Source organism: Rhinoraja longicauda, chromosome 8 (genome assembly GCF_053455715.1).
Source record: "Rhinoraja longicauda isolate Sanriku21f chromosome 8, sRhiLon1.1, whole genome shotgun sequence".
Taxonomy (NCBI): domain Eukaryota; kingdom Metazoa; phylum Chordata; class Chondrichthyes; order Rajiformes; family Arhynchobatidae; genus Rhinoraja; species Rhinoraja longicauda.
Genome location: NC_135960.1, coordinates 31,222,566 through 31,250,457, shown reverse-complemented (window position 1 = coordinate 31,250,457; position 27,892 = coordinate 31,222,566). Strand labels below are relative to the sequence as shown.

The window sequence follows — 27,892 nt, the reverse complement described above, 5'->3', positions numbered from 1 at the left end:
ACTTCCTGAGATCCAGAAGGGTGCTCTATAAATGAGTCTCTCTTGAAGAGAGACCCATCCAATTCTCATTTGCTTGGCTGAACTAGTGCTCATATTGAACAACTTCTTAATTTCCATGCACCTTTTTCAAATTAAAGGTATAAACTGAATCGCGCATCAGTCCAAGCAATGCCTCTCTTTTTACTCTCACCTCCTGGACAGAGCAAGGTTAGAGCTCCCATGGGCTTCATCCTCCACCCTACCAGTCTCTGCATTAATCTAAATGGATCATTGGATCATCTTTTAGAATTTCTGATATTTCCAACAAGATTCCACCACCAAATTCCCCTCCCCTTTCAGTATTGTGAATGGACCTTCCCTTTCACCTCCATGTTCTACTCTTCTGTCCCCAACAACCACCCCATCTTACGAGACTATACCAGGCCGCCAGAGGAGGTTCAATGCTTGACATTTCACCTCTTAACTTCCCACCAGTCCAGGGCCCAAACAGTCTTTCCTGGTGAAGTAATGAATCAATTGAACTTCGAGTTTACTACATTTAGTATTAACAATATAGACTTCTTTGCATTGGAGAAATCAAATATTGATTGGGGTGAAGTGTTTTTGATGCACCTGCATTAAGCTCCAGAGACAACACTGAGCGTCCACCTTGCCACTTCAATATTCGATCCTAATAGCTAATACACAATAGGTGCAGGAGGAGGCCATTCCGCCCTTCGAGCCAGCACCGCCATTCAATGTGATCATGGCTGATCATTCTCAATCAGTACCCCGTTCCTGCCTTCTCCCCATGCCCCCTGACTCCGCTATCCTTAAGAGCTCTATCTAGCTCTCTCTTGAATGCATTCAGAGAATTGGCCTCCACTGCCTTCTGAGGCAGAGAATTCCACAGATTCACAACTCTCTGACTGAAAAAGTTTTTCCTCATCTCAGTTCTAAATGGCCTACCCCTTATTCGTAAACTGTGGCCCCTGGTTCTGGTCTCCCCCAACATTGGGAACATGTTTCCTGCCTCTAACGTGTCCAACCCCTTAATAATCTTATACGTTTCGATAAGATCTCCTCTCATCCTTCTAAATTCCAGTGTATACAAGCCTAGTCATTCCAGTCTTTCAACATATGACAGTCCCGCCATTCCGGGAATTAACCTAATAAACCTACGCTGCACGCCCTCAATAGCAAGAATATCCTTCCTCCCATTCTGAGTTCCCACTCCCATTCTGAGTTATCTATGGTCTCCTGCACATAACAAGGCCCACTGCATGCCTGAAGAATAGTCCATCTGTCTGAGCATCTTCTGGAGTTAATAATGAATTCTCCCCCTTCAGGTGCTTGCTTTCTCCCTCTTTTTTCTGAACTGGTTATTTGTGCTCTTAGTCACACAGCTGTGGCATAGGTTCAGTGTTTTGCCTCTCCAATATTGCAGCCTGAGCAGTAAGCATATCCCATTGTCCTTCTATTTGGCACACATTAACTTCCCTGATGGTATTACCACTTATCATTGTCTCTATAAAGGGATTTGACTGGAGGATACTGGAGATTATACATAGCATAACCTTACCTATCATGAAGTTCCCTTTCTCAATCTCCTCTTCAAATTAAAGCTAACTTGTTTTTCTCTTTCCCAGTTCTGAAGAATAGTTTGACCTGAAGCACTAATTCTATTTCTTTTTCTGCAGATGCTGCCTGGCTTCCTCAGTATTCCCTGCTTTTTCTTTTTTTTTAGTTTAGGTTAAACAAGAAAAAGTGTACAAATTAACTGGTCAGGGATTAACCTTTTTGTTTTAAATAAATTGTTAAATGGAAACAATTCCTCTTTACAAAATCTCTATGGATAGACAACAGTTTTTTTCCTTCCTGATTTCAGAGTTTAATGTAAAATGAAAGTGAATAAAATTAGGCTATTTTAATATGGCACCACAGACACTTTCCTGAACAAATTAAACGTATATTGAATTGAATTGAATCTCTTTATTTGTCATTCAAAAACACGTTTGAACGAATTTTAATTACCATGCAGTCACAACAATTAAAAAAAACAACAAAAACACACAACTACATAATTCAACACAAACATCCATCACAGTGACTCTCCTCCAGGCACCTCCTCTGTGATGGAAGGTAAGAAGAAAGTCGTATCTCTTTCTTGCTTCTTCACCAATGGGCAGGCAGTCAAAACTGCTGTGTCGAGGCGATCAAGGCTCCCGACTCTGAAGCCCCCATCAGGCAATGGAATTTCCCGTGGCCGATTTTAAGCCGCGCCGGACGATGAAAGGTCCTGCAACGGGCCGACCCATGCCCCACGATTTTAGGCGGACGAAGATGCTGTTGCTGGAGCCCCCGAAAATTGGTCGCCAACCAGGGACCTTCCTTGATTATCAATTTTTCTGAAAGTGGACATAATCCCATTTTAGTTTCTTTCTATCGTTCGGCTGTATTTTATAAAATTAATTAGGTTTCTGCATACATCCTCGATTTTCTTAGTAATGTGACACACATTGGCGTTGGTAAGTTTTATGTTTAGATAACATGCGTGAAAATTTCATCTAAAAGAGATGCTTGTTTATCTTCCTAATTAATTTCCTGCCACTGAAATCAGAGAATGCAGTTTTGAATTTCAGTTTTGTATTTCAGTTTTGTTGACGGTAATGATTCATAGTCCACTAATATCACTTGTTAATTCTATGACAAAATTACCTGGCTACTGAATGTGTGAAGAGGTCCTGGCTTGAGGTTATTAGCTGTATACAGCATAGAGCTCAGCTAGGGTTTGGAAGGAAGTGAAAAGGTTAAAATCATTTTGACAAAACATTAAGTTCAGATCAGTTTACTGCCTTTAACGCAGTGCAATGAAATTCTTTGTTCACATGAAGCTCACAGGGAAAACAGTATACATTAATAGTAAATACAACAATAAATTAAATGACAAGTGCAAAACAGCAGAATGGTGTAAGATTATAGTGCAAAATATAAAGTACAATAACGGAGTAACCAAATGATGTGGAGTGAAGAGTATGTGGCAACACCTTTGCGAAGGGAGTGTTGTTCAGAAGCCTGATAGAAGTGGGGAAGATGCTATTCTTAAGTCTGGACACCCATGCTTTCATGCTCCTGTATCTTCGCTCGGAAGGTAGAAGAGACCTTGGTCTCTGGGTGGCAAAGATCATGATGATAGCTCTAGCCTTCTTGATGCAACCCACCCTGAAGGTGGATGGAAGGATGTGACGAGCTTGCGATGTACTGGGCAGTGTTCACCACTCTGTTAGTGCAGTCAGTGAAGTGCAAAGCATTTGCTATAAAAGGTTGAGATGCATCTCATCTTTATATAGCACATGTGTGGAAGTTTGGGAATATCTTCATGGACATGCCAATTCTTCTCAGAAGCCAAAGAAAGTAAGTATGTTGATGCACTTTCTTGATCACTGCATCAGTGTGAAGGGACCACATTGGTCTCTGGTGCTGGTGGTATGCATGCCTCAGAACTTGAAGCTGAAAACCATCTCTACAGCAACTGCGTTGATGAGGACGGGTTTCCTTCAGTCGACAACTATCTCTTTCATCTCTTTCATGATGTTAAGGGCTAGGTTGGTGTCCTGACCCCATGGCACAAAGTTCTCACTTCCCTATACTTCATCTCATCTGGCCGATAACAGTGGTATTATTGGTGAACTTGGTTTGAGTTAGTGATGTCCTTGGCCACACTGTCATGTGTGTGCAGAGTGAAGAACAAGTGACTGAGCACATGGCTGTGAGGGGCATTGGTGTGAGGGTCATCTTGGAGAAAATGTTATGACCAATTTGAACTGACTAAGGTCTGCCGATTAGGAAGTCCAGATGTTGGTTGCAGATGGAGTTTAAGGATGAGCTTATTCAGTATTATGATGTTGAAGGCTGAGCTGCAGTTAATGAATAGCATTGTGATGATAATTGTTAGAGCTACTAGTGCTAGTTATTGAGACAGGTCACTTTGATTTTTCTTGGGGACTGGAATGGATGAGGGGGGGGGGTTGAGCCACACCTTGGTGGAACTTAGTTTGTCTGTTCGAAACGGACATTTAAGGCATTCATTCTGTACAAATGCGTCATTGTCAGTGATCGCTCCGATTTCGGTTTGTGGCCCATGATGGTTTTCGGGCCCTGCCACAGTTACCTGGCATTCACTTGATGGAATTGAGCCTCCAGTTTGTTTTCATTTGGTTATTCTCTCCTGAAAGCCTTGTGGAGATTTTTCTTGACAATGTTGTACACTGCCCAAGCAGAACAATGAGGTGTTGTTACTCCAGTTTGCATGTCACCTTGCTCTGGCAATGGAGGAGGCCCAGGATAGAAAGGTGGGAATGGGAAGAGGAGTTTAAAAGGTTTGTAATCTGCAGGTCCAGCAGGCCTTGGCAGACCAAGCGTAAGTGTTCGGCAAAATGGTCGCCTAGTCTAAATTTGGTCTCGCCAATGTAAAGGCGGCCATATCGGGAGCACCAAATGCAATGGATGAGTTTAGAGGAAGTGCATGTATACCTTTGTCTTGTCTGAAAGAGCTGATGGGGTCCCTGAATGACATGAAGGAGGAGTTATAGGGACACATGTTACACTTCCTGTGGTTGCAGTTGAAAGTACTTGGGGAAGGGGTGGTTTGAGTGGGAAGGGATGAGTGAACCAAGGAGTTGTGGATGGAGCAGTCTCTGGGGAAGACGGAAAGAGTTGAGGGTGGGAAGATGTGACTGGTGGTGGGATCATGTTGAAAGAGGTGGAAATGATGAGGAATTATGTGTTGGATGTGGAGGCTGGTGGTGTGAAAGGTAAGGACAGGGGATACTCCTTCTGGGAGAAGTGGGGAACAAGGACAGACCTATGTAACAGAGTCCATCAACGAATAGCACATTTATTAAAGAAAGAGGACACCTCGGATGTCCTAGAATGGAAAATTTGTCCTTGGGAGCAGATTCAACGGAGATGGAGAAATTGAGATTAGGGACAGCATCTTTGCAAGAGGCAGGGTGGGAGGAGGTGTAGACCAGATAATTGTGGGAGTCAGTGGGTTTTTCTAGTGCACGTCAGTTGATAGTCTGCATCCTGTGATGGAGTCGGGGAGGTTAAGAAAGGGGAGAGAGGTGTCAGAGATAGTCCAGGTGAATTTGAGGGCAGGGTGAAAGTTAGTGGTAACTATCCAAGAGATTTGTGTGAGCCATAAGGCATGCCTTTGCAATCGTCGATGTAGCCAGGAAAGAGTTGGGGGTTGTTGTCAATGTACATTTGGAACAAGGAATGTTTGACATACCCAACAAAAGGGCAGGCATAGCTGGGGCCTATGCAAGTGCCCATGACTACACCTTTAATTTGAAGTATGTGAGGGGAATCAAAAGCGAAGTTGTCGAGGGTGAGGTTTCTGATTAGAATAGATCCCAGTTGTCTTTGACAGAATGCAGTTGTTAATGCATCTCTTGATGATGACTTATTGTGGACAGCAAATAGTCTAACAGAAGAAAACGATTGATATTTTCAGTTCAAATTGAGTTAAAACTGAATACTATATTCAAGATTCCACATTCATTTTAAGATATCCAAAATCCTCCATTAAATTCCAAACATATACAGTCCTGTAAATGTAAATGGAGTGTTTGTTTAGTCATTGCAGCTGCCTTGCCAAGGTTGTGGGATGGAAAGACCATCATTGGTGAAATCACGTAGGCCAGACCTCTATTCTATACTTCGGCACCATCAATGTATACCGGGGTGTATGTACTGCTTTGTTTCCTGAAGGCAATCACAATCTCCTTTATCTTGTTGACATTGAGGGAGAGCTTGTTGGCTTGGCACCAGGTTACGAAGTTCTCAATCGTCTTCCTGTACTCCGTCTCATTAGTATTTGATATCTGGCCCACTACGGTGGTTTTGTCTGCGAACTTGAAAATTTAATTGGATTGGTATTTGGCTGCACGGTCATGAGCGAATAAGGAATATGTTAGGCGGCTGAGATAAGCTCTCATTTTATTGAGTGGCAGAGCAAACACAAGAGGCCTCTTGCTCTGTTATTGCTCCTTTCACCAATATATTTGTGATTTGTCAATTTATGGAGTCATGGAGTGATAACAGGCTCTTCGGCCCAACTTGCCCACACCGGCCAACATGTCCCAGCTACACTAGTCCCACCTGCCTGAGTTTGGTCCATATCCCTCCAAACCTGTCTTATCCGACTTATCCGACTAACTTTTTCTTAAATGTTGGGATAGTCCCAGTCTCAATTACCTCCTCTGGCAGCTTGTTCCATACACCCACCACCTTTTGTGTGAAAAAGTTACCCCTCAGATTCCTATTAAAACTTTTCCCCTTCACCTTAAACCTATGTCCTCTGGTCCTCAATTCACCTACTCTGGGCAAGAGACTCTGCATTTACTCGATCTATTCCTCTCATGATTTTATACACCTCTATAAGATCACCCCTCATCCTCCTGTGCTCCAGGGAATAGAGTCCCTCTGGTCCTGGCAACATCTTTGTAAATCTCTGTACCTTTCCAGCTTGACAACATCTTTCCTATAACATGGCACCCAGAACTGAATACAATACTCTAAATGTGGTCTCACCAACGTCTTATACAACTGCAACATGACCTCCCAGCTTCTTTACTCATGGGTCTTTGGTGATGAGAGAAGAGTAAAAAGTAATTTGCTCTCCCTAGCTCTTGCCTAATAAATTGCAATCTGCCTTGCTGCAATTAATTAGTGCTTTTCCCCGAAGTCCAGAGTTATCCCAATTCAAAATAGTCTTATGGAATTATAATCACTATACTCAAAATGCTCTTCCACTGAAATACCAGTCACCTGGCCAGGCTTGTTTCATAATACCAAGTCCAGTATGGTCCCTCCTCGACTTAGACTGTCCACACCCTCATTTACACCTGTCAAATTCTGTCCCATCTAAGCCCTTTGTACTAAGTTAAGTATTGCACCTTAGTCAATATTGGGGAAATTTCCTCTGCAAGCCTCACACTCTTTATACAGCTGTGTTTGTACACCCTGGGGAAACCTGTTGTTTCTACCTGTGAAAAATACCTGTCGAAACTACCTGTGGTAGTTGGGAAGTCACGCACTATGACAATCTGGTTTTTGCATCATCCCATAATCTGTCTACATATCTGTCCCTCTGTCTCCTACTGGCTGTTGGGAGGCTTATAGGACAATCCCATTAGAGTGATTTCATCTTTCCTATTATTTTATATTTGTGTTGAAATTTGATACTGACTCGTAGAATTGTCAAACAGGCATTTGTCATGTTACAGAATAACCACAAGACACTTTCCAACAGTATGTCCAAACTCCTTGTAAGACATATTGATAACTTTTTCATTTCATGTTTAATAATCAAATATTTATGGGAGTGTTAATGTTAAACAAGCTGGATTACCTTCAGTCATTTTCTTTAAAAGATAATTGCTTGTTAGCCACCTGCTACCTATGGAAACAATCTGTTTCTCATTTGATGAGGTAATGGGGAAATCGGGCTGTTTCTACATAAACAATCAGGCATTGAACATAAATATTTTTCTTTGTGCTTTTGAAAGATAACAAAAATATTGGAATCCAGAATTTGTAGGCCATAGTTGAGCTGATAAATGGTTGAGTTATTGCTGTCCAGACGGAAAAGTGGTGGTTTAAGGAGGCAGTATGGGTGAGGAATACATGGTCTGAATTATTCCTATTCCCTTGTTATAAGGAGGAGATATTCTGTGATTTATTTTTACAGGGTGTCTGTCATTGGTATTCAGTGCAGCAAGCCACCCACACACTCCCTATACACGTCGACAGCTTCAAAGCTATTCCATATATTTGTATAAGAAAGAGCGAAGAAATACCATGCAACTGAGCCGAAATGCTTATAAAATTGACAAAGTGAATAAACTTCAGTCTGGATACTGTCTGCACAGCTATTTGTTTCACTTTTAACACAAATGTGTTTGTCTTGGTGGTACTGGGCGGGAGGTAGGTTTCAGGACTGGGTGCACTGGCAGGTTTCCCCAGGGTGTACAAACACAGCTGTACAAACAGTGTGAGGCTTGCAGAGGAAACTGAGCCAAAGGGAGAGAATGGGGTTGGGGGAAGTGCAGGAAGGAAGGACCGAGAGACATGACTTGGCACAAGCATTTCCCACAAGGTAAGTCCACCTCCAAATATTAGTGGTCTGTTTACAAAGATTTTATTGATGGTGCTGATTGGTGTCATGTCATACTCTGCATAGTGATGTGTTTAACCTCGGAATGATTAAACAAAATATAAACTGTTGACCATAGATAAGTTTGAAATGGAATGGAAGACCCTACATGGCTTGCTTCTTTCCATAAGATAAAATGTGCAACTGAGGTCCAACACTCACATAATGACATTGTTCTTAACTGCCATGTATAATTTAATTGCTGTTGAAGAGGATCATTTGGATCACATTTTAAGAAAAATGTGTTAAGGTTGTAATTTCAGGGAATGTTGTGTCATGGATTTTTAATGTTCTGCGCACGGCCAGCAGTTATTGTTTATCCCTATTTACCATTGAGAAGATGGTGGCTGCACTCTTTTAGATGTGGTATTTATGTGGATGATCCATTGCAATTCATGGTGAAGACCAGGATATCAATCATGAAGGACTTGACATTGGTAATGTTGTTGAATGTCAAGGGGAGATGATTACATTCTCTCTATTGTTGGAGTAGAACATGGCTTGGTATTTTTGTGGCATGAATATTCCTTGTAATTTATCTCAGTCCATGGTTGCATACTTCTCACTGCATGCAGGTATGCACAGCTTCACTTGCTGAGCTTTTGTAAAGAATTGTACAATTGTCAGAACATCTCCACTTCTGATCTCATGATGGAGGGAATATTATTGGCAAAGTGGTTGAAGACGGTTGGCCTAAGATACTAACATGAAGAATTCCTGCTGCAAAGACCTGTGGCAAGGATTATTGATCTCCAACAACTACCACCATCTTCCTTTGTGTGAGTTATGATGCCCATCGACTTCAGTTTTACCAAGTCTCCTTGATGCCACATTTGATCAAATTCTGGCGAGGTCAAGGTGGCCATTCCTAAGCCATTTCAGGTAATATTGTAAGAGTCAAGTTTCAGGGCTAGATGTGGAGTGGCATATCAGCGAGACCAAGTAACGATGGTGGATTTTCTCTCCTGGTCGACATTACTGAAACCAGGTGGTTTATACAATGTTCCATTAGTTTCTTTGGATTATCATTGCTCGGACTGGTTGTTCCAAATTTTAGATGATTTACTGAACTGAAATTCCTGAGTGTGCAGAGATCTGAGCTATTCATCTGCACATCCAGATCGCTGAGTTATTTTCCCATAACGCAACTATTGTGCTTCTGTTGCACCCAAGATCTACTTCCATCTTCTAGCTATTTTATCCCCTTTCCTCATCATGCCTCTACTTAGGGAATTGGGCATGGCAAGGGACTGCAGTGTCAGTTCATGATCACTTTGGGATCAGCAACCAAAGTTCAAGGCATATTCAGTAAGTTTGTAGATGACACCAAAATAGATGATATCAGGAAGATAGTTATCAAGAATTACAGTGGAATCTTGATCAGTTGGGCAAATGGGCCTGGTAATGTCAAATGGGGTTAAATTCTACTTTACCACCCTATCTACCCATGAGACCACTTTCAGAAACTGTGTGATTGTACTCCCAGATTCCTTGTCTACAAAGCTCCCTAGGGCCCTATCATTCACTGTGAAGGTCCTGCCTTGGTATGACTTCCCAACATGCACCACATTGTATTTATCTGAATTGAACTCGTCAGCTATACGTTTATCCATACTATCCTCTTGTTCTGACCTCATTAGCACATGGCAATGGGAATAATCCAGACATTACTAACCTTGAGATCCTGCTCTTTCACCTTTTACCAAATCCCTATATTCACTTTGCAGGACTTCATCCCTTTTCCTACCTATTTTTGCCAATGTGCATAACAACCTTTGGCTGCTCATCCTCTCCCTTGAGAATGTTTTGCACTTGTAGCTCAGAGACATCCTGGATGGGTACCAAATATCCTTCCTCTTCCCCCTAACTATGAAATCTCCCATCACTGTAGCCCAGTCTGACATCTCATTTCCCTGCTGTGCCTCAGAACCAGATCTCGTGCTAATGACTGAATGGTGTTCTTCCCCCTCCCTCAACGGTTTCTGAAAGAGTGCCAGATATGCAAAAAAGTAATGGTGATAAAGAAAACAGGCCATTGTTAGCTGTGTGCTAGATGAAAATGAGTAGAGACAATGAGACCCATTGGCCTGTTTCCTTTATCATTGTTACTTTTTTAATATCTTTTATTAATTTGTTCTCTATCTTTCTACATCACCATCTCTATCTCTCATTTCCCTTTCCCCTCATTCTCAGTCTGAAGAAGGATCTCGACCCGAAACGTCACCTATTCATTTTCTCCAGAGATGCCGTCTGACCCGCTGAGTTTACTCCAGCTAATGTCTTATCTTACATTATTGAAACAATGATTTACAGTGCACTTGGGTCCATTCAGTGTATTTTGATTAAATTGTACTGAAAATCTATTGAAATTGATGAATTGGCTGATCAACTTGTTTATTCTACGTCTGTTTGCCCATTTAACAATTGAATTACGAAATATCCTTTTTCATTTAAGCAATTCAAAAGAAAGATTTATAGCTAAAGAATTCTTTATTTTTTCAGACGCTGAAACACCTGTTGTGTATTGGCAGCACTTGCTGTTTTTTATCTAGTGTGTAATTCTGAGACATGATTGATAAATAGCATATTTTTGGCAGATTTATAATAATAAATTAGTTATCCATCATGTAAATGGCCCCCGTGGTCCAACTTGTCCATGTTGACCAAGATGCCCCATCCAAGAGATGTCTGCGCCCTGTTTATACCCCTTTAAATTTTCCAATCTATGTACCTGTCTAATTGCTTTTTAAATGTTATTGTATCTGCCTCAACTATTTCATCTGACAGCATGCTCCACATATGTGGAAAAAGGTGCCCCTCAGGTTCCTATTAAACCTCTCCCCTCTCACCTTAAATCTAAGTCCTCCAGTTCTTGATTCCCCTATAAAAAAGGCAGTGTTACATGGATAGGACAGGTTTGGAGGGATATGGACCAAATGCGGGCAGGTAGGATTAGTGTAGCTGGGACATGTTGGCCAGTGTGGGCAAGTTGGGCTGAAGGGCCTGTTTCCACACTGTATCACTCGATGACTCTGTGGACCAGGCAGCATCTCTAGAGATCATAGATAATTGATGCTTTAGGTTGAGACCCTTCTTCAGACTCAAAAGAAGAAAGGTCCTGACCCGAAACATCGTCTATCCATATTCTCCAGAGAAGTTGCCTGATCCGCTGAGTTACTTCAGCATTTTGTCTTGTTTTGTAAAACAGCATTTGCAGTTGCTGAGGAATCTTGATTGCCTTAGCCTGGGTGTTCACCCTATCCATTTCCCTTGTAGTTTTAAACACAACTATAAGATCACCGCTCAGCCTCCTGCACTCCAATAAATAAAATCCTAGCCTGTCCAACCTCTTCCTATACCTCAGACCCGCTTCCTGGCATCATCCTTGTAAGTCTTCTCTGCACCCATCCCAATTTAGGCATCTTTACTATTGCAGGGTGATCAAGTGAATACAATACTTTAAGTAAACACTAATGTTGGAGGAACTCAGTGGATCAGGCAGCATCTGTGGTGGAACGGACTGACGGCATTTAGGGTCAGACCCTTCACACTGAAGAAGGGTCTGACTTAAAGTTGTCTGTCCATTCCCTACACAGATGCTGGTTGGCCCGCTGAGTTGCTCCAGCACTTTGAATTTTGCTCAAGATTCCATCTTCTGCAAATCTTTGTTTCTCCTTAATACTCCCAAGTGTGGCCTCACCAACAACTTGTAACAACTTCTATACTCAATTACTGATTTGGGAATCTTAATTATTTTACCCTGGGAAAAAGTGTCTGTGCATACACCCAGGTGACTGTCAGCATGCCAAAAGCCACCTTTGTCACCCTATCTACCTGCAATGCCACTTTCAGAGCTATGTACTTGTCCTCCTCGAATCCTCTGCCCTACAACACTCCCCAAGTCCTACTATTCACCATGACAGTGCTATCTTGGTTTCACTTCCCAAAATGCAACATCTAATACTATTTGAGTAATACACTATTTGCCATTCCTTGGGCCCACGTCCAGCTGATCAATATCCTGCTGAATTCTTGATAATCAAGTTCACCGTGTACGATACCACCTATTTAAGTGTCATGAAATTCATTTAATTTTCTTTCATTTTTCAATTTTAATCTTTTACATTTTCAGACTTCTGTATATACAGAAACCAACTTCTGAATTTATTTAACATTGATATAAAATGATTTTACAGGAGAAAACCATCATCTCTGAAACAGCAAGAAAAAAGGAAAAGGAGCTAGTGACCAAGGAAATAGAAAAACTACGCATGTCCATCCAGACCCTGTGTCGCAGTGCCTTGCCTTTGGGGAAGATAATGGACTACATACAGGAAGATATGGATTCCATGCAAAATGAGTTATCGATGTGGCGCAAGGAAAACAAAAAGCATGCAGAATCTCTCCTGAGAGAACAAAGGTTAGGAGCTGCAGAAACCATGAGTAGATGTGTACAAATAAATGTAGTGTCATTTTACTTTGGGTAAAGCAACAGAAGTGATGTTTTCTTTTAAAAAAATCTTCACCCATTCTCTTTTCATTACCTTTTTACTTAACAGGATTATTTGGTTTAACACATTAACATATTTGCAAGCTAAGAAAATGAACAAGAACTTCTGTCTAAGTATTCTGACTGGGAGCAATTCACCCCTGAAATCCATAATAATTCTTGAATTTTAATATGGTATTTTGTTATTTATTATTAATGGAATGCAAATTTTGTCAGAAGCGATTCTCTAATTTTGGTTAAAGCTTTAATAAAAACAGTACATCAGGCAGGAAGTAACCAACAGCAGCGTGCCTTCCTACTCTATTTCATCCTCTCCTATTTCTCTGCTTTCCTACTTCATTATATCCTCCACCATCGAGGCCCTCCACTGCCTCCCGCCACCAGTCTGATTACTGTCCCTCGGTCCGACTCTCTCCTCTCTGGTCCACAGGGTGAGTGGAGGCCGGGCTCATCGGAAATCTCTGGGCTGGTTCTCGTTACCACGGCAGGGAGCCAGGCCTGTTGTTGGGCATGGCCATAGCCGCGCGGCCTGTCGGGGAGCCCTCAGACGGGCATGTCGGTACACTCGCCCAATCAATGTGGCACCCTTCCATCACTGTGGCATTGCCCTATCCTGCCTTGTGCCAACTCTCTTGAGCCTTGTCTGCACTATTTTAGAAACATAGAAACATAGAAAATAGGTGCAGGAGGAGGCCATTTGGCCCTTCGAGCCAGCACCGCCATTCATTGTGATCATGGCTGATCTCCTACAATCAGTAACCTGTGCCTGCCTTCTCCCCATATCCCTAGATTCAACTAGGCCCTAGAGCTCTATCTAACTCTCTTTTCAATTCATCCAGTGAATTGGCCTCCACTACCTTCTGTGGCAGAGAATTCCACAAATTCACAACTCTCTGGGTGAAAAGGTTTCTTCTCACCTCAGTTTTAAATGGCCTCCCCTTTATTCTTAGACTGTGTCCCCTGGTTCTGGACTCCTCCAACATTGGGAACATTTTTCCTGCATTTAATGTCCTTTCTAGTCCTTTTATAATTTTATATGGTGTACAAGGTGACCAAAGTCTCGTTGCACTTCCCCTTTACCTAATCTGACACCATTGAGATAATAATCTGCTTCCATATTTTTGCTGCCAAAGTGGATAACCTCATATTTATCTACATTATACTGCATCTGCCATGCATCTGCCCACTCACTCAACCTGTCCAAGTCACCCTGCAACCACCTAACATCCTCTTTGCAGTTCACACTGCCTCCCAGCTTTGTCATCTGCAAACTTGCTAGTGTTACTTCTAATTCCATCATCCAAATCATTGATATATATTGTAGATTGTTGCGGCTCCAGCACTGAGCCTTGCTGCACTCCACTCTCCACTGCCTGCCATTCTGAAAAGGACCCGTTTATTCCTACTCTTTGCTTCCTGTCTGCCAACCAATTCTCTATCCATGTCAATACCCTACCCCCAATACCATGTGCTCTAATTTTGCTCACCAACCTCCTTTTCAACATGACATTTCCACATGCAGGTAGACTGGGAAAATCAGGTTGGTAATGGACCCCAGGAAAGAGAGTTTGTGGAGTGTCTCCGAGATGGATTCTTAGAACAGCTTGTACTGGAGCCTACTAGGGAGAAGGCAATTCTGGATGTAGTGTTGTGTAATGAACCTGATCTGTTAAGGGGACTTGAGGTAAAAGAGCCATTAGGAGGCAGTGATCACAATATGATAAGTTTTACTCTACAGATTGAGAGGGAGAAGGGAAAAATCGGAAGTGTCAGTATTACAGTATAGCAAAGGGGATTACAGAGGCATGAGGCAGGAGCTGGCCAGAATTGACTGGAAGGAGGCCCTAGCAGAGACGACGGTGGAACAGCAATGGCAGGTATTCCTGGGAATAATGCAGAAGTTGCAAGATCAATTTATCCCAAAGAGGAGGAAAGATTCTACGGGGAGTAAGAGGCAAGGGAAGTCAAGGACAACATAAAAATAAAAGAGAAGTACAACAAAGCAAAGAAGAGTGGGAAGCCAGAGGATTGGGACTCTTTTAAAGAGCAACAGAAGATGACTAAGAAGGCAATACGGGGAGAAAAGATGAGGTACGAGGGTAAACTAGCCAATAATATAAAGGAGGATAGTAAAGGCTTTTTTAGGTATGTAAAGAGGAAAAAAATAGTCAAGGTAAATGTGGGTCCCTTGAAGACAGAAGCAGGGGAATTTATTATGGGGAACAAGGAAATGGCAGACGAGTTGAACCGGTACTTTGGATCTGTCTTCATTAAGGAAGATACAAGCAATCTCCCAGATGTTCTAGTGGCAAGAGATCCTAGGGTGACGGAGGAACTGAAGGAAATCCACATTAGGCAGGAAATGGTGTTGGGTAGACTGATGGGACTGAAGGCTGATAAATCCCCAGGGCCTGATGGTCTGCATCCCCGAGGAGGCGCTAGAAATTGTGGATGCATTGGTGATCATTTTCCAATGTTCTATAGATTCAGGATCAGTTCCTGTGGATTGGAGGGTAGCTAATGTTGTCCCACTTTTTAAGAAAGGAGGGAGAGAGAAAACGGGAAATTATAGACCAGTTAGTCTTGCATCAGTGGTGGGGAAGATGCTGGAGTCAATTATAAAAGACGGAATTACGGAGCATTTGGATAGTAGTAACAGGATCGTTCCGAGTCAGCATGGATTTACGAAGGGGAAATCATGCTTGACTAATCTTCTGGAATTCTTTGAGGATGTAACTAGGAAAATTGACTGGGGAGAGCCGGTGGATGTGGTGCACCTTGACTTTCAGAAAGCCTTCGACAAGGTTCCACATAGGAGATTAGTGGGCAAAATTAGAGCACATGGTATTGGAGGTAGGGTACTGACATGGATAGAAAATTGGTTGACAGACAGAAAGCAAAGAGTGGGGATAAATGGGTCCCTTTCAGAATGGCAGGCAGTAACTAGTGGGGTACCGCAAGGCTCGGTGCTGGGATCGCAGCTATTTACAATATACATTAATGACGGATGAAGGGATTAAAAGTACCATTAGCAAATTTGCAGATGATACAAAGCTGGGTGGTAGTGTGAACTGTGAGGAAAATGCTATGAGGTTGCAGGGTGACTTGGACAGGTTGTGTGAGTGGGCGAATGCAGGGCAGATGAAGTTTAATGTGGATAAGTGTGAGGTTATCCACTTTGGTGGTAAGAATAGGAAGGCAGAGTATTATCTGAATGGTGTCAAGTTAGGAAAAGGGGAGGTACAACGAGATCTGGGTGTCCTAGTGCATCAGTCACTGAAAGGAAGCATGCAGGTACAGCAGGCAGTGAAGAAAGCCAATGGAATGTTGGCCTTCATAACAAGAGGAGTTGAGTATAGGAGCAAAGAGGTCCTTCTGCAGTTGTACAGGGCCCTAGTGAGACCGCACCTGGAGTACTGTGTGCAGTTTTGGTCTCCAAATTTGAGGAAGGATATTGCTATTGAGGGCGTGCACTAGGTTAATTCCCGGAATGGCGGGACTGTCATATGTTGAAAGACTGGAGCGACTAGGCTTGTATACACTGGAATTTAGAAGGATGAGAGGAGATCTTATTGAAACGTATAAGATTATTAAGGGGTTGGACACGTTAGAGGCAGGAAACATGTTCCCAATGTTGGGGGAATCCAGAACAAGGGGCCACAGTTTAAGAATAAGGGGTAGGCCATTTAGAACTGAGATGAGGAAAAACTTTTTCAGTCAGAGAGTTGTGAATCTGTGGAATTCTCTGCCTCAGAAGTCAGTGGAGGCCAATTCTCTGAATGCATTCAAGAGAGCTAGATAGAGCTCTTAAGGATAGCGGAGTCAGGGGGTATGGGGAGAAGGCAGGAACGGGGTACTGATTGAGAATGATCAGCCATGATCACCTTGAATGGCGGTGCTGGCTCGAAGGGCCGAATGGCCTCCTCCTGCACCTATTGTCTATTGTATATTGTCTATTGTCCTGTGTGGTACCTTATCAAAGGCTTTCTGAAAGTCTAGGTACACTACATCCACTGGCTCTCCTTCATCCATTTTACTTGTCACATCCTCTAAAATTCCAGAAGATTAGTTAAGCAGGATTTCCCCTTCATAAATCCATGCTGACTTGGACCAATCCTTTTCCCGCTATCCAAATGCGCCATTATTACCTCTTTAATAATTGACTCCAGCATCTTCCCCACCACCGATGTCAGGCTAACTGATCTATAATTTCCCATTTTCTCTCTCGCTCCTTTCTTGAAAAGTGGGATAACATTAGCTACACTCCAATCCACAGGAACTGATCCTGAATTGATTGAACATTGGAAAATGATCACCAATGCATCCATGATTTCTTGAGCCACCTCCTTGAGTACCCTGGGATGCAGACCATCTGGCCCTGGGAATTTATCAGCCTTGTCCCATCAGTCTACCCAATACTATTTCTCGCTTAATGCAAATTTCTTTCAGTTCCTCTGTCTCCCTTGTTCCTCTGTCCACTCGTACATCTGGGAGATTGTTTGTGTCTTCCTTAGTGAAGACAGATCCAGAGTACCCATTCAACTCTTCCGCCATTTCCTTGTTACCCATAATAATTTTGCCCGTTTCTGCCTTCAAGGGAGCCACATTTGTCTTTACTAATCTTTTTCTCTTACCATACCTAAAGAAGCTTTTATTGTCCTTCTTTATATTCTTGGCCAACTTTGCTTCGTACCTCAATTTTTCTGCCCATATTGCCCTTTTTGCTACCTTCTGTTGTCCTTTGAGTTGCTCACTCCTCTGGCTTCCCGCTACTCTTTGCTATCTTATACATCTTTTCTTTTCTTTTCTAGTTTTATTCCATCTCTAACTTCCCTTGTCAGCCACGGTTGCCTCTTACTCCCCATAGAATCTTTCTTTCTCTTTGGAATGATATTATCCTGCATCTTCTGGATTATGCCCAGAAATTCCTGCCACTGCTGTTCCACCATCATTCCTTCTAGGATCCCTTTCCATTGGACCTTGGCCAGCTCCTCTCTCATGCCATCATAGTCCTCTTTGTTCAACTGCAACACTGACATTCCTGGTTTAACTGTCTCCCTCTCAAATTGTCAGATTAAAACTAATCATATTATGGTCACTACCTCAAAGCAGTTTCATTTCCTTGAGTTCCCTTATTAAATCTGGTTTATTGGACAACACTAAATCCAGAATTGCCTTCTCTCAGGTGGGCTCTAGTATAAGCTGCTCTAAGAATCCATCTCTGAGGCACTCTACAAACTCCCTTTCTTGAGGTCCAGAACCAACCTGATTTTCCCAGTCTACCTGCATATTGAAATCCCCCATAACTACAGTGGCATTACTTTTGTTACATGCCAATTTTAACTCCTGCTGCAACTTACACCCTATATCCAAGCTACTGTTTGGGGGTCTGTAGATAACTCCCATTAGAGTCTTCTTACCTTTACAATTCCTCAACTCTATCCACAGTGACTCTACATCATCAGTCCCAATGTCACCCCTTGTCAGGGACTGAATTCCATCCCTCACCAACAGAGCTTCCCCACCTCCTCTGCCCACCTGCCTGTCCTTTCTATAGGATAACCCTGAATATTCAGTTCCCAGTCCTGATCCTTCTGCAGCCACGTCTCTGCAATCCCCACAATGTCATACCTACCAATCTCTAACTGAGCCTGAAGCTCATCCACTTTACTTCTTATACTTCGTGCATTCACATATAGTACTTTTAATCCTTTGCTCATCTCAGCTTCCACATCGATTCCTATTACATTTGGCCATTCTCTCCTATTGCTTCGTGAGTTTTCTGTCCCGTTAATTCTGGGGTGTTTCTTCATTATTCCTTTACTCTCTTTCCCTTTAACTCCATCCTTGTCTATCCCATTTGAAACACCCCCCTCCTCTCCCACTATTTAGTTTAAAGCCACCCGTGTAGCAGTGGCAAACCTGCCTGCCAGAATGCTGGTCCCCCGCCTGTTGAGGTGCAACCCGTCCCTTTTGTACAATCTAGTTTTCTTCCTTTTCATCAAACCAACTAATGTCACCCTTTCCAAAACAAATAACTTGCTAACTCTTGTATCCTATCCTTTCATAGAGGGTGTTAGATCTGGGATTCTATGCTCTCTGTAACCTCAAGACAACAAGAAAGGATATTCTTCAGCACCATTTACTTACAGTGCACACTGCAATGAACACTGGAAACACGCTAATGTGAATCCACACATAATTCACATTAGAAAAGAACACAATACTTGAAATTAAGCGAGATGAATATTGCAGCGACTGGGAAGTTGATGCAAAAAAAGTTGTTTACTGAGGGATAACTTGTTTAGAACAGTGGACTATGTATCTGGAGCTCAGTGTGTGAGGGCTTGCAAGGGTAAAGCACAGTTTACCAATTCTAAATGCTGCTTTGATTGATTGAAGCATACTAATGAATCTTTATTTTTCCTTTTTTCCTCCGCCAACTTAGTTATACAAGGTTATCTTTGCCCATTTTCATGATGATAATAACTACTAATCTCAGCTTTCTCTTTTCTACTGCCAGCGTTACTGATACTGCTGTGGAACCATTAAAGACTGAACTTGCTGAACTGGAGCAGCTGATCAAGGACCAGCAGGATAAGAACTGTGCTGTCAAGGCAAATATACTGAAAAATGAAGATAAGATCCAGAAGATGATTTCAAGTATTAACTTCACTTCAAGAACGTGAGGAAGAAGGACTCTTGATTATTCGGCACAGTTATGAATAAGGTTCAGCTAATAATGTGAAGGAATGATGGCTAGAAGGAATCTTATAGCAGAGCAGATTAAGTGGGTGCAAACCATTTATTTGCATTCCAGTCTCTCAGTCATTTGCATTCCACTAGAGAGCTTTATTATATTGCACATTCTAAAGAAAACAAATGAGTACATTAAATAAAAGAATTGTTTATAAATTGCTTACAGCTCTGAAAGCAGGACTTGTACTGTTTACTATTTGTTGTTGCTTGCCTCCTTTGGGCAGAAGTTCACAAGGATATGTTTTAACAAAACACTTTAACTATGAGTGCGGAACAAATTGGCTAGATTGATGAGAGAAACGTTGCCCACTTCATATTTGACTGTTACTCTTGATTCTACATATGTAACTTGAGTAACGAGCTACAAGGTTGTTTGCAACAACACAGGAACTAGATAAATGACCAACGCCGAGGCATACAAACATAACAATCTCGTGGTCAGTGTTCATGGCGTTCAACACCACATCGGCTCACTTTTATCACCAGAGACTGAGAGGTCAGATCACCTGGAAGTGTATTATTTGTTTCACATGCTAATTTGAAGATAATATGCATTTTTTGTTATTTTTTTATCCATTTGGTATATTGAAGGTAGTAATTTGATCTAGCTGCTTAGATTCATCAGCACACTGCTGGAAGAACACAGCAGGCCAGGCAGTCTGGGTGGAGAGAAATGGACAGGCAATGTTTCTGTTTGGGATCATTCTTCAGAATTCCCAAAAAAGCATCTGTTCATTTACCTCCCCGGATGCTACCTGACCAGCTGAGGTCCTCCAGCAGTTTTTCTACTCAAGATTCCAACATCTGCAGTCTTTTGTGTCTAATGCTTAAATTCATTTGCTTTACTGATATGATTTAAAAAATGTCTAATCACAACTTTAAAGCATCTCGTCGCACATATTATCTCAGCCACTAAATGTGATTGTCCATAGAACTAAAATACATTACAAAATAAATGACTATTTGCATCTATTGCTGATAAAACGTTACAGGTAGAGGCAAATGCTGTTAGCTTGACTTTGAGATATACATAGATCAGTAAAGCATATCAGCATATCAGGGCAGCCTGGTTAATTCAGGAATGCTGATTGAAGATAGTTCTGTTACACTGGCATTACATGGCCTCATTAAATAGTGAAACTTGTCTCAAAGAGCACTTGAGTGCTCTCTGAATTGCCTGTAATTAACTTCCCTAAAAATGTAATGAAATATTAAGTAATCCAAGGGAGCTATAATTTGTCTTCAATATTCCTTGCAAACAGGAGACACGATGTATTCTCAGCTACCACTTCAACTTTAAAGATAGCTAACCAAGGGAATACCCACCTGCTGTGTTTTGGAGAAGAAACCTGCTGTGTTTTGGATAAAACAAAAAACAAATTGCATATTAAAATAATATATTTTTGACATGCAAATCCATGTTTTTTTTTGTTGCTTTTGAAGAACACCAAACTATGAATGTTGCTTCACTACTTTTTCCATGTTGTAGCCACTGTCTGTTGCTTGCTAGGATGGTGCACACAAAACATTTCTTCATTCTTTCTAACAAAGAGGAATTGTCTCTAGTACATCAATTAAATATAGTTCCCTGGACCATCTTTTAAATTTATCACTGGCAAACTTGTTCATATTGGTGTAATGAAAATTATGAGCCAATGCCTGATAAACTTTGGAAATATAACCATTTCTGTATTATAACTTTTTTTTTTAAATCACAAGGTTAACTATTACTTTAACAGATATAATATTATCTATTCAATGTCCTTCAATACAATTTTGAAGGTTTTGAAAGCCTTTTAAACTATATATTATTGATATGAAAGAGCTAATGCACTCTTTGGAGCCAGTTGACATTCTGACAGTGCTTCACAAGTCTAATGTCTGCAGTATGTACATTGTCAGCTAAACATACTGGAAGAAGGTAATTGTGCAGCATGTATTTTGACCGGTGTTTATCTTTGGGATAAAATTGCCAGTTAAAATGAGCTGTATGATACATCCCCAAGAAAATACATTATTGTTTAATATTAATTGGTAACATCTCACTGAATGCTTCTGTGCTCTGAAGTACATTAAAACAATACAAAATTTCTGCCACTACTCTTAACTAGGTAATGGTTAAAGCTTCTTTAAATAGGTTTCCTTTGAATGATCAAATCACCGATGATTAGCCTTACTGGCTTAAGATGCTTCACGCTAAATTGGAGAAGCATCCGAAGTGAACTCCAGGTTTGAGCTAAATTTAGATGATGTTAACTTGGCCATAGAGTTTGCCTCTGTTCTGGCCAGGGAGGAAGAAAACCAGCTGCAATTCCAGGCACTGATTGCTTTTTAGTGACTTCTGCTGGCTGAGACTGCTTCGGGTTGGCTAAGGAAATTATTACTGTGAACTCTTTTTTAGATGCAAGACTGAAAAATGACAACGAAGAGTGAAAGGAAAGATCATTTAATACATTTAAACTAGAGCATGATGTAAGGTTTGAAATTTTGTTTCAACTGTTTAAGTCAGCGATGAGAAAGATTGGAAGAAACATATCTATTGTTTTTTACTACCATTCTGGTTGCTTTATGCATATTAGTGTGTTTGTGTTTTTATTTTTTACTTTCTCATTCTCGGCCTTGATTGCTAAGCAGCACCTTTGGGATAAATTTACAATTTCATATTTTGTTTGAGTCATGGAACTACACCATGGATCCTGTTTTGAAGAATAAGGCATGTCCCTTTAAATGATTCCTAAAGTACAGTGAACAGTTGGATAATCTTGCACATCTCTGCACTGCTATGCTCTACTTACTTCCAACTGGCCATTAAATGTAACCCATTGCAACAACACCTTTTCTTTGCAAATTCATATTTAAGCTACAAGTATGTCTTCAAGGATGAATTAATGATAGTGGTGATCTAATTATTACCTCAAGACTTGTATTTGTTTTATAATTGGTTTACGAAACGTTGAACAAGAGTAGATGACAAACTCAAGCTGATACCGTTAACTCCGCAGCAACAGCAAAGGACACCGCAAATTTAAACAAGTAGTGAAGGCGAGAGGTTTTGCAGTGAATTTTCTGAAGATTGCAGAAGATCATCAGCTTGCAGTAATGTGAGCTGGGACATAATTTTGACATAATTTTGATGAAATAAAATTCTTTATGCAGCTTCATGTGTTTGATCCATTGTTAATTGTTACGCTTGTATATTTTTGTAAATTTTCGTCACTGTAACATAGTTAAATTAATTTTCTAGTGGAGTGAAATAAATTGTGCAGCTTTTTTGACTGGTCTTCTTGTACCAACAGTTAAGCTTTGTTGTGAAGGTTCAGCAAAGGTACATGATTCAGTATTTGGGTATATTTTGCTGACAAAATCCTTCTTGTTCTCCAGCCCCATAAAGATTGGAAATGCTATTCTGGTTCTTATGTATTCAGAAATTTGATTAGATATTAAATGAAAATGGGATGTCTGGAATGCTGTCATTTTATATATAGCATATTGTGGATAGATCATTTCATGATAGATTAACTGGACAACCAAAAGGTTTTGAGGAGATTTTGCATTCCACATCTATAAGAACTTTCTTCATAGTGCTTTGGCACACTGCCTGAATACGCTTCAAATTTTCTTTTCTGCTTTTGACATTCACTGGCTGAGAAGCAGTTCCTGCAGGAAGCCATCACCTTTGCTGCACTGTCTGCAGCTAAATCATAATGTTCCTGCCAAACGTCTGCCAGTGGTATCCACAAAAAAACAAAGTTGTGCTCTTAGGAGTATGCTCCCAACCAACTATGCCAGATTAACTTGGTGAGTTCTGCATTTGGAAGGTGGGGGATGATAAATAATTGCTTCTACTGAATGTCAAAGCATGCCTCTACTTTCAAAATATTACTTTGAAGTCACTGTAAAATTGTAATGACAGCAGTATTTCATAGGGGTTTTTTTTCACACAGCGGTGTGAATCAGGAGCGCATTGCTTTAAACTAAGTAGTGGGGGGGGGGAGGGGTTAACAAATTGTGAATATGAAGATGAGGTTAAAGGGAATACAGGAGATATTGCAGAAGACTCGGAAGAATGGGAACAGAAGTTCTAGAGGGGAAAAGAGATTAAGGGCAGGGCCATTTGTGACCGATGTGAGAGGGGAGGTAAATACAGAAGTTAAAGTGTTGTACTTAAATGCGCGTAGTATAAAAAATAAAGTGGATGAGCTTGAGGCTCAGTTAGTCATGGGCAAGTATGATGTTGTAGGGATCACTGAGACATGGCTACAAGAGGACCAGGGCTGGGAACTGAATATTCAGGGGTACACAACGTATAGAAAAGACAGACAGGTGGGCAGAGGTGGTGGGTTGCTCTGCTGGTAAGGAATGATATTCATTCCCTTGCAAGGGGTGACATAGAATCAGGAGATGTTGAATCAGTATGGATAGAAATGAGGAATTGTAAGGGTAAAAAGACCCTAATGGGAGTTATCTATAGGCCCCCAAACAGTAGCCTCGACATAGGGTGCAAGTTGAATCAGGAGATAAAATTGGCGTGTCACAAATGTAATGCTACAGTGGTTATGGGAGATTTCAACATGCAGGTAGACTGGGAAAATCAGGTTGGAAATGGACCCCAGGAAAGAGAGTTTGTAGAGTGCCTTCGAGATGGATTCTTAGAACAGCTTGTACTGGAGCCTACCAGGGAGAAGGCAATTCTGGATTTAGTGTTGTGTAATGATCCTGATCTGATAAGGGGACTAGAGGTAAAAGAGCCATTAGGAGGCAGTGATCACAACATGATAAGTTTTACTCTGCAAATGGAAAGGCAGAAGGGAAAATCGGAAGTGTCAGTATTACAGTATAGCAAAGGGGATTACAGAGGCATGAGGCAGGAGCTGGCCAAAATTGACTGGAAGGAGGCCCTAGCAGGGAAGACGGTAGAACAGCAATGGCAGGTATTCCTGGGAATAATGCAGAGGTTGCAGGATCAATTTATCCCAAAGAGGCGGAAAGACTAAGGGGAGTAAGAGACACCTGTGGCTGACAAGGGAAGTCAAGGACAGCATAAAAATTAAGGAGAGGAAGTATAACATAGCAAAGAAGAGTGGGAAGACAGAGGATTGGGACTCTTTTAAAGAGCAACAAAAGTGAACTAAAAAGGCAATACGGGGAGAAAAGATGAGGTACGAGGGTAAACTAGCCAATAATATAAAGGAGGATAGCAAAAGTTTTTTTAGGTACGTGAAGAGGAAAAAAATAGTCAAGGCAAATGTGGGTCCCTTGAAAACAGAAGCAGGGGAATTTATTATGGGGAACAAAGAAATGGCAGACGAGTTAAACCGTTACTGTGGATCTGTCTTCACTGAGGAAGATACACACAATCTCCCAGATGTTCTAGGGGCCAGAGAACCTAGGGTGATGGAGGAACTGAAGGAAATCCACATTAGGCAGGAAATGGTTTTGGGTAGACTGATGGGACTGAAGGCTGATAAATCCCCAGGGCCTGATGGTCTGCATCCCAGGGTACTTAAGGAGGTGGCTCTAGAAATAGTGGAAGCATTGGAGATAATTTTTCAATGTTCTATAGATTCAGGATCAGTTCCTGTGGATTGGAGGATAGCAAATGTTATCCCACTTTTTAAGAAAGGAGGGAGAGAGAAAACGGGTAATTATAGACCAGTTAGTCTGACATCAGTGGTGGGGAAGATGCTGGAGTCAATTATAAAAGACGAAATTGCTGAGCATTTGGATAGCAGTAACAGGATCATTCCGAGTCAGCATGGATTTACGAAGGGGAAATCATGCTTGACAAATCTACTGGAATTTTTTGAGGATGTAACTAGGAAAATTGACAGGGGAGAGTCAGTGGATGTGGTGTACCTCGACTTTCAGAAAGCCTTCGACAAGGTCCCACATAGGAGATTAGTGGGCAAAATTAGAGCACATGGTATTGGGGGTAGGGTACTGACATGGATAGAAAATTGGTTGACAGACAGAAAGCAAAGAGTGGGGATAAATGGGTCCCTTTCGGAATGGCAGGCAGTGACCAGTGAGGTACCGCAAGGTTCGGTGCTGGGACCCCAGCTATTTACGATATACATTAATGACTTAGATGAAGGGATTAAAAGTACCATTAGCAAATTTGCAGATGATACTAAGCTGGGGGGTAGTGTGAATTGTGAGGAAGATGCAATAAGGCTGCAGGGTGACTTGGACAGGTTGTGTGAGTGGGCGGATACATGGCAGATGCAGTTTAATGTAGATAAGTGTGAGGTTATTCACTTTGGAAGTAAGAATAGAAAGGCAGATTATTATCTGAATGGTGTCAAGTTAGGAAGAGGGGATGTTCAACGAGATCTGGGTGTCCTATTGCATCAGTCACTGAAAGGAAGCATGCAGGTACAGCAGGCAGTGAAGAAAGCCAATGGAATGTTAGCCTTCGTAACAAGAGGAGTTGAGTATAGGAGCAGAGGTCCTTCTACAGTTGTACCGGGCCCTAGTGAGACCGCACCTGGAGTACTGTGTGCAGTTTTGGTCTCCAAATTTGAGGAAGGATATTCTTGCTATTGAGGGCGTGCAGCGTAGGTTCACTAGGTTGATTCCCGGAATGGCTGGACTGTCGTATGTTGAAAGGCTGGAGCAATTAGGCTTGTATACACTGGAATTTAGAAGGATGAGGGGGGATCTTATTGAAACATATAAGATAATTAGGGGATTGGACACATTAGAGGCAGGAAACATGTTCCCAATGTTGCGGGAGTCCAGAACAAGGGGCCACAGTTTAAGAATAAGGGGTAGGCCATTTAGAACGGAGATGAGGAAGAACTTTTTCAGTCAGAGAGTGGTGAAGGTGTGGAATTCTCTGCCTCAGAAGGCAGTGGAGGCCAGTTCGTTGGATGCTTTCAAGAGAGAGCTGGATAGAGCTCTTAGGGATAGCGGAGTGAGGGGGTATGGGGAGAAAGCAGGAACGTGGTACTGATTGAGAGTGATCAGCCATGATCGCATTGAATGGCGGTGCTGGCTCGAAGGGCTGAATGGCCTACTCCTGCACCTATTGTCTATTGCCTGAGGGGTGGTGGAGGCAGACTTTCTCACAATATTTATGAAGTATCCAGCCAAGTACTTCAATTGTCAAGGCATAAAAGGTTGCAAATGAAGATAATTGAAATTTGCATAGATAGAATAGACATATACAAGGCCAAAACACCCATTTTGATGCTATAGGATTCTGATTATTTTTCTGTCAAAATGAATTGTGTGTTAAAATGCTACTATCTTTGTGCCAATTACAAATAATAGTAATTCTGGGACATATCCATTATTGTGAGAGGAAAATTAGCAAAGCCTTAATACTTAATACTTGAGTATAAAAAGTAAGCAAACCAATGACATTTAAGTTTTATTTGGTGTCACTAAGAATAGATGGATATCCAGGAACTTGCAGCTCATTCTTTTGGCTGAGGTCGGTTGCTTATTATACTCAAAGAGAAAATTCTGACTTGGTGCCAATGACTTTATTTTTAAAAAGTCGATATGCTTTAGCAGAGCCATGATATTATCCTCGGAACCTAGATACAATATACTGACATCGATTCTGAAACTGAAATTATATGAATTAGTGGATTTACTCAGCAGGACACAGGCTTTACAGTACAAATGCAGCGGGTAAGACTTGGCACTTAATATTCCTGGAGAGAGGAGGTATGTTTAAAAAGAAAGCCAGCGTGGCAGTACTGATTAAGAAAGATATAATGGGGCTGGAAGGGGGATAAGGAAATAAACTTTTTGGTTGGAGCAGAACAAAAAACACTATTTGGAAGTATTATGTAGTCTGCCCAAAAGAAGATATCAAGGAGGAATTCTATTGGGAAATTAAGGACATGCAAGAAGGACTTTGATTACACCAATAGCGACTTTGTTAATATTAAATAAGAGGGCAGAGATGATCAGGATTCTCAGGATGTGGCATCAGTAGTAGGGCGAGCTGTTATTGCCCATCCTTAATTGCTTTTGAGAAGACCGTGAAGAGCGACATTCTCGAATCACTGCTAGTTCCTGTGGTGAAGATACTCCCAGAATGCAGTTGGGTCCTGATCACAGCATTTAGTAACAATGAAGAAATTGCAACATATTTTCAAGTGAGCATGTTGGGTGGTGTATAGAACAACCTGCAGGTAGTGGTGCACCCATGTTCTTGCTGGCATTGTGGTGGCGGTTGAGGGTTTGGAAGGCATCGAGTGAAGTCCAAGCAGGTATCTCTAGTATATTTTGTAGATGATACATATTGTAGCCACTGTGTAATGTTGGTGAAGGGGATGGCTTCGGTGCTAATTTAGCAGGTTGCTTGAGTAATGGAACTACACTCATTAGGTATATAGAGAGTATTCTGTCATAGTGCTGAGTTATGTCTAGATTGTGCCATTGATGGGAGAATGATGCAGAAGCTG

At 41.5% G+C, this 27,892-nt stretch overlaps 1 protein-coding gene across 2 annotated transcripts in view; it reads left to right on the top strand.

The window, feature by feature from the left end:
• The window catches only part of traf3ip1 (TNF receptor-associated factor 3 interacting protein 1), an 83,861-nt gene extending 61,013 nt beyond the window's left edge, over positions 1 to 22,848 (top strand). For both annotated transcript variants that reach the window (XM_078403508.1, XM_078403507.1), the window contains 2 exons: positions 12,397 to 12,620; positions 19,234 to 22,848. In XM_078403508.1, the coding sequence (XP_078259634.1) occupies positions 12,397 to 12,620; positions 19,234 to 19,399 (390 nt within the window). In that variant the 3' untranslated portion in view covers positions 19,400 to 22,848. The remainder of the gene's footprint in view (positions 1 to 12,396; positions 12,621 to 19,233) is intronic.
• Positions 22,849 to 27,892: the final 5,044 nt, after the last annotated feature.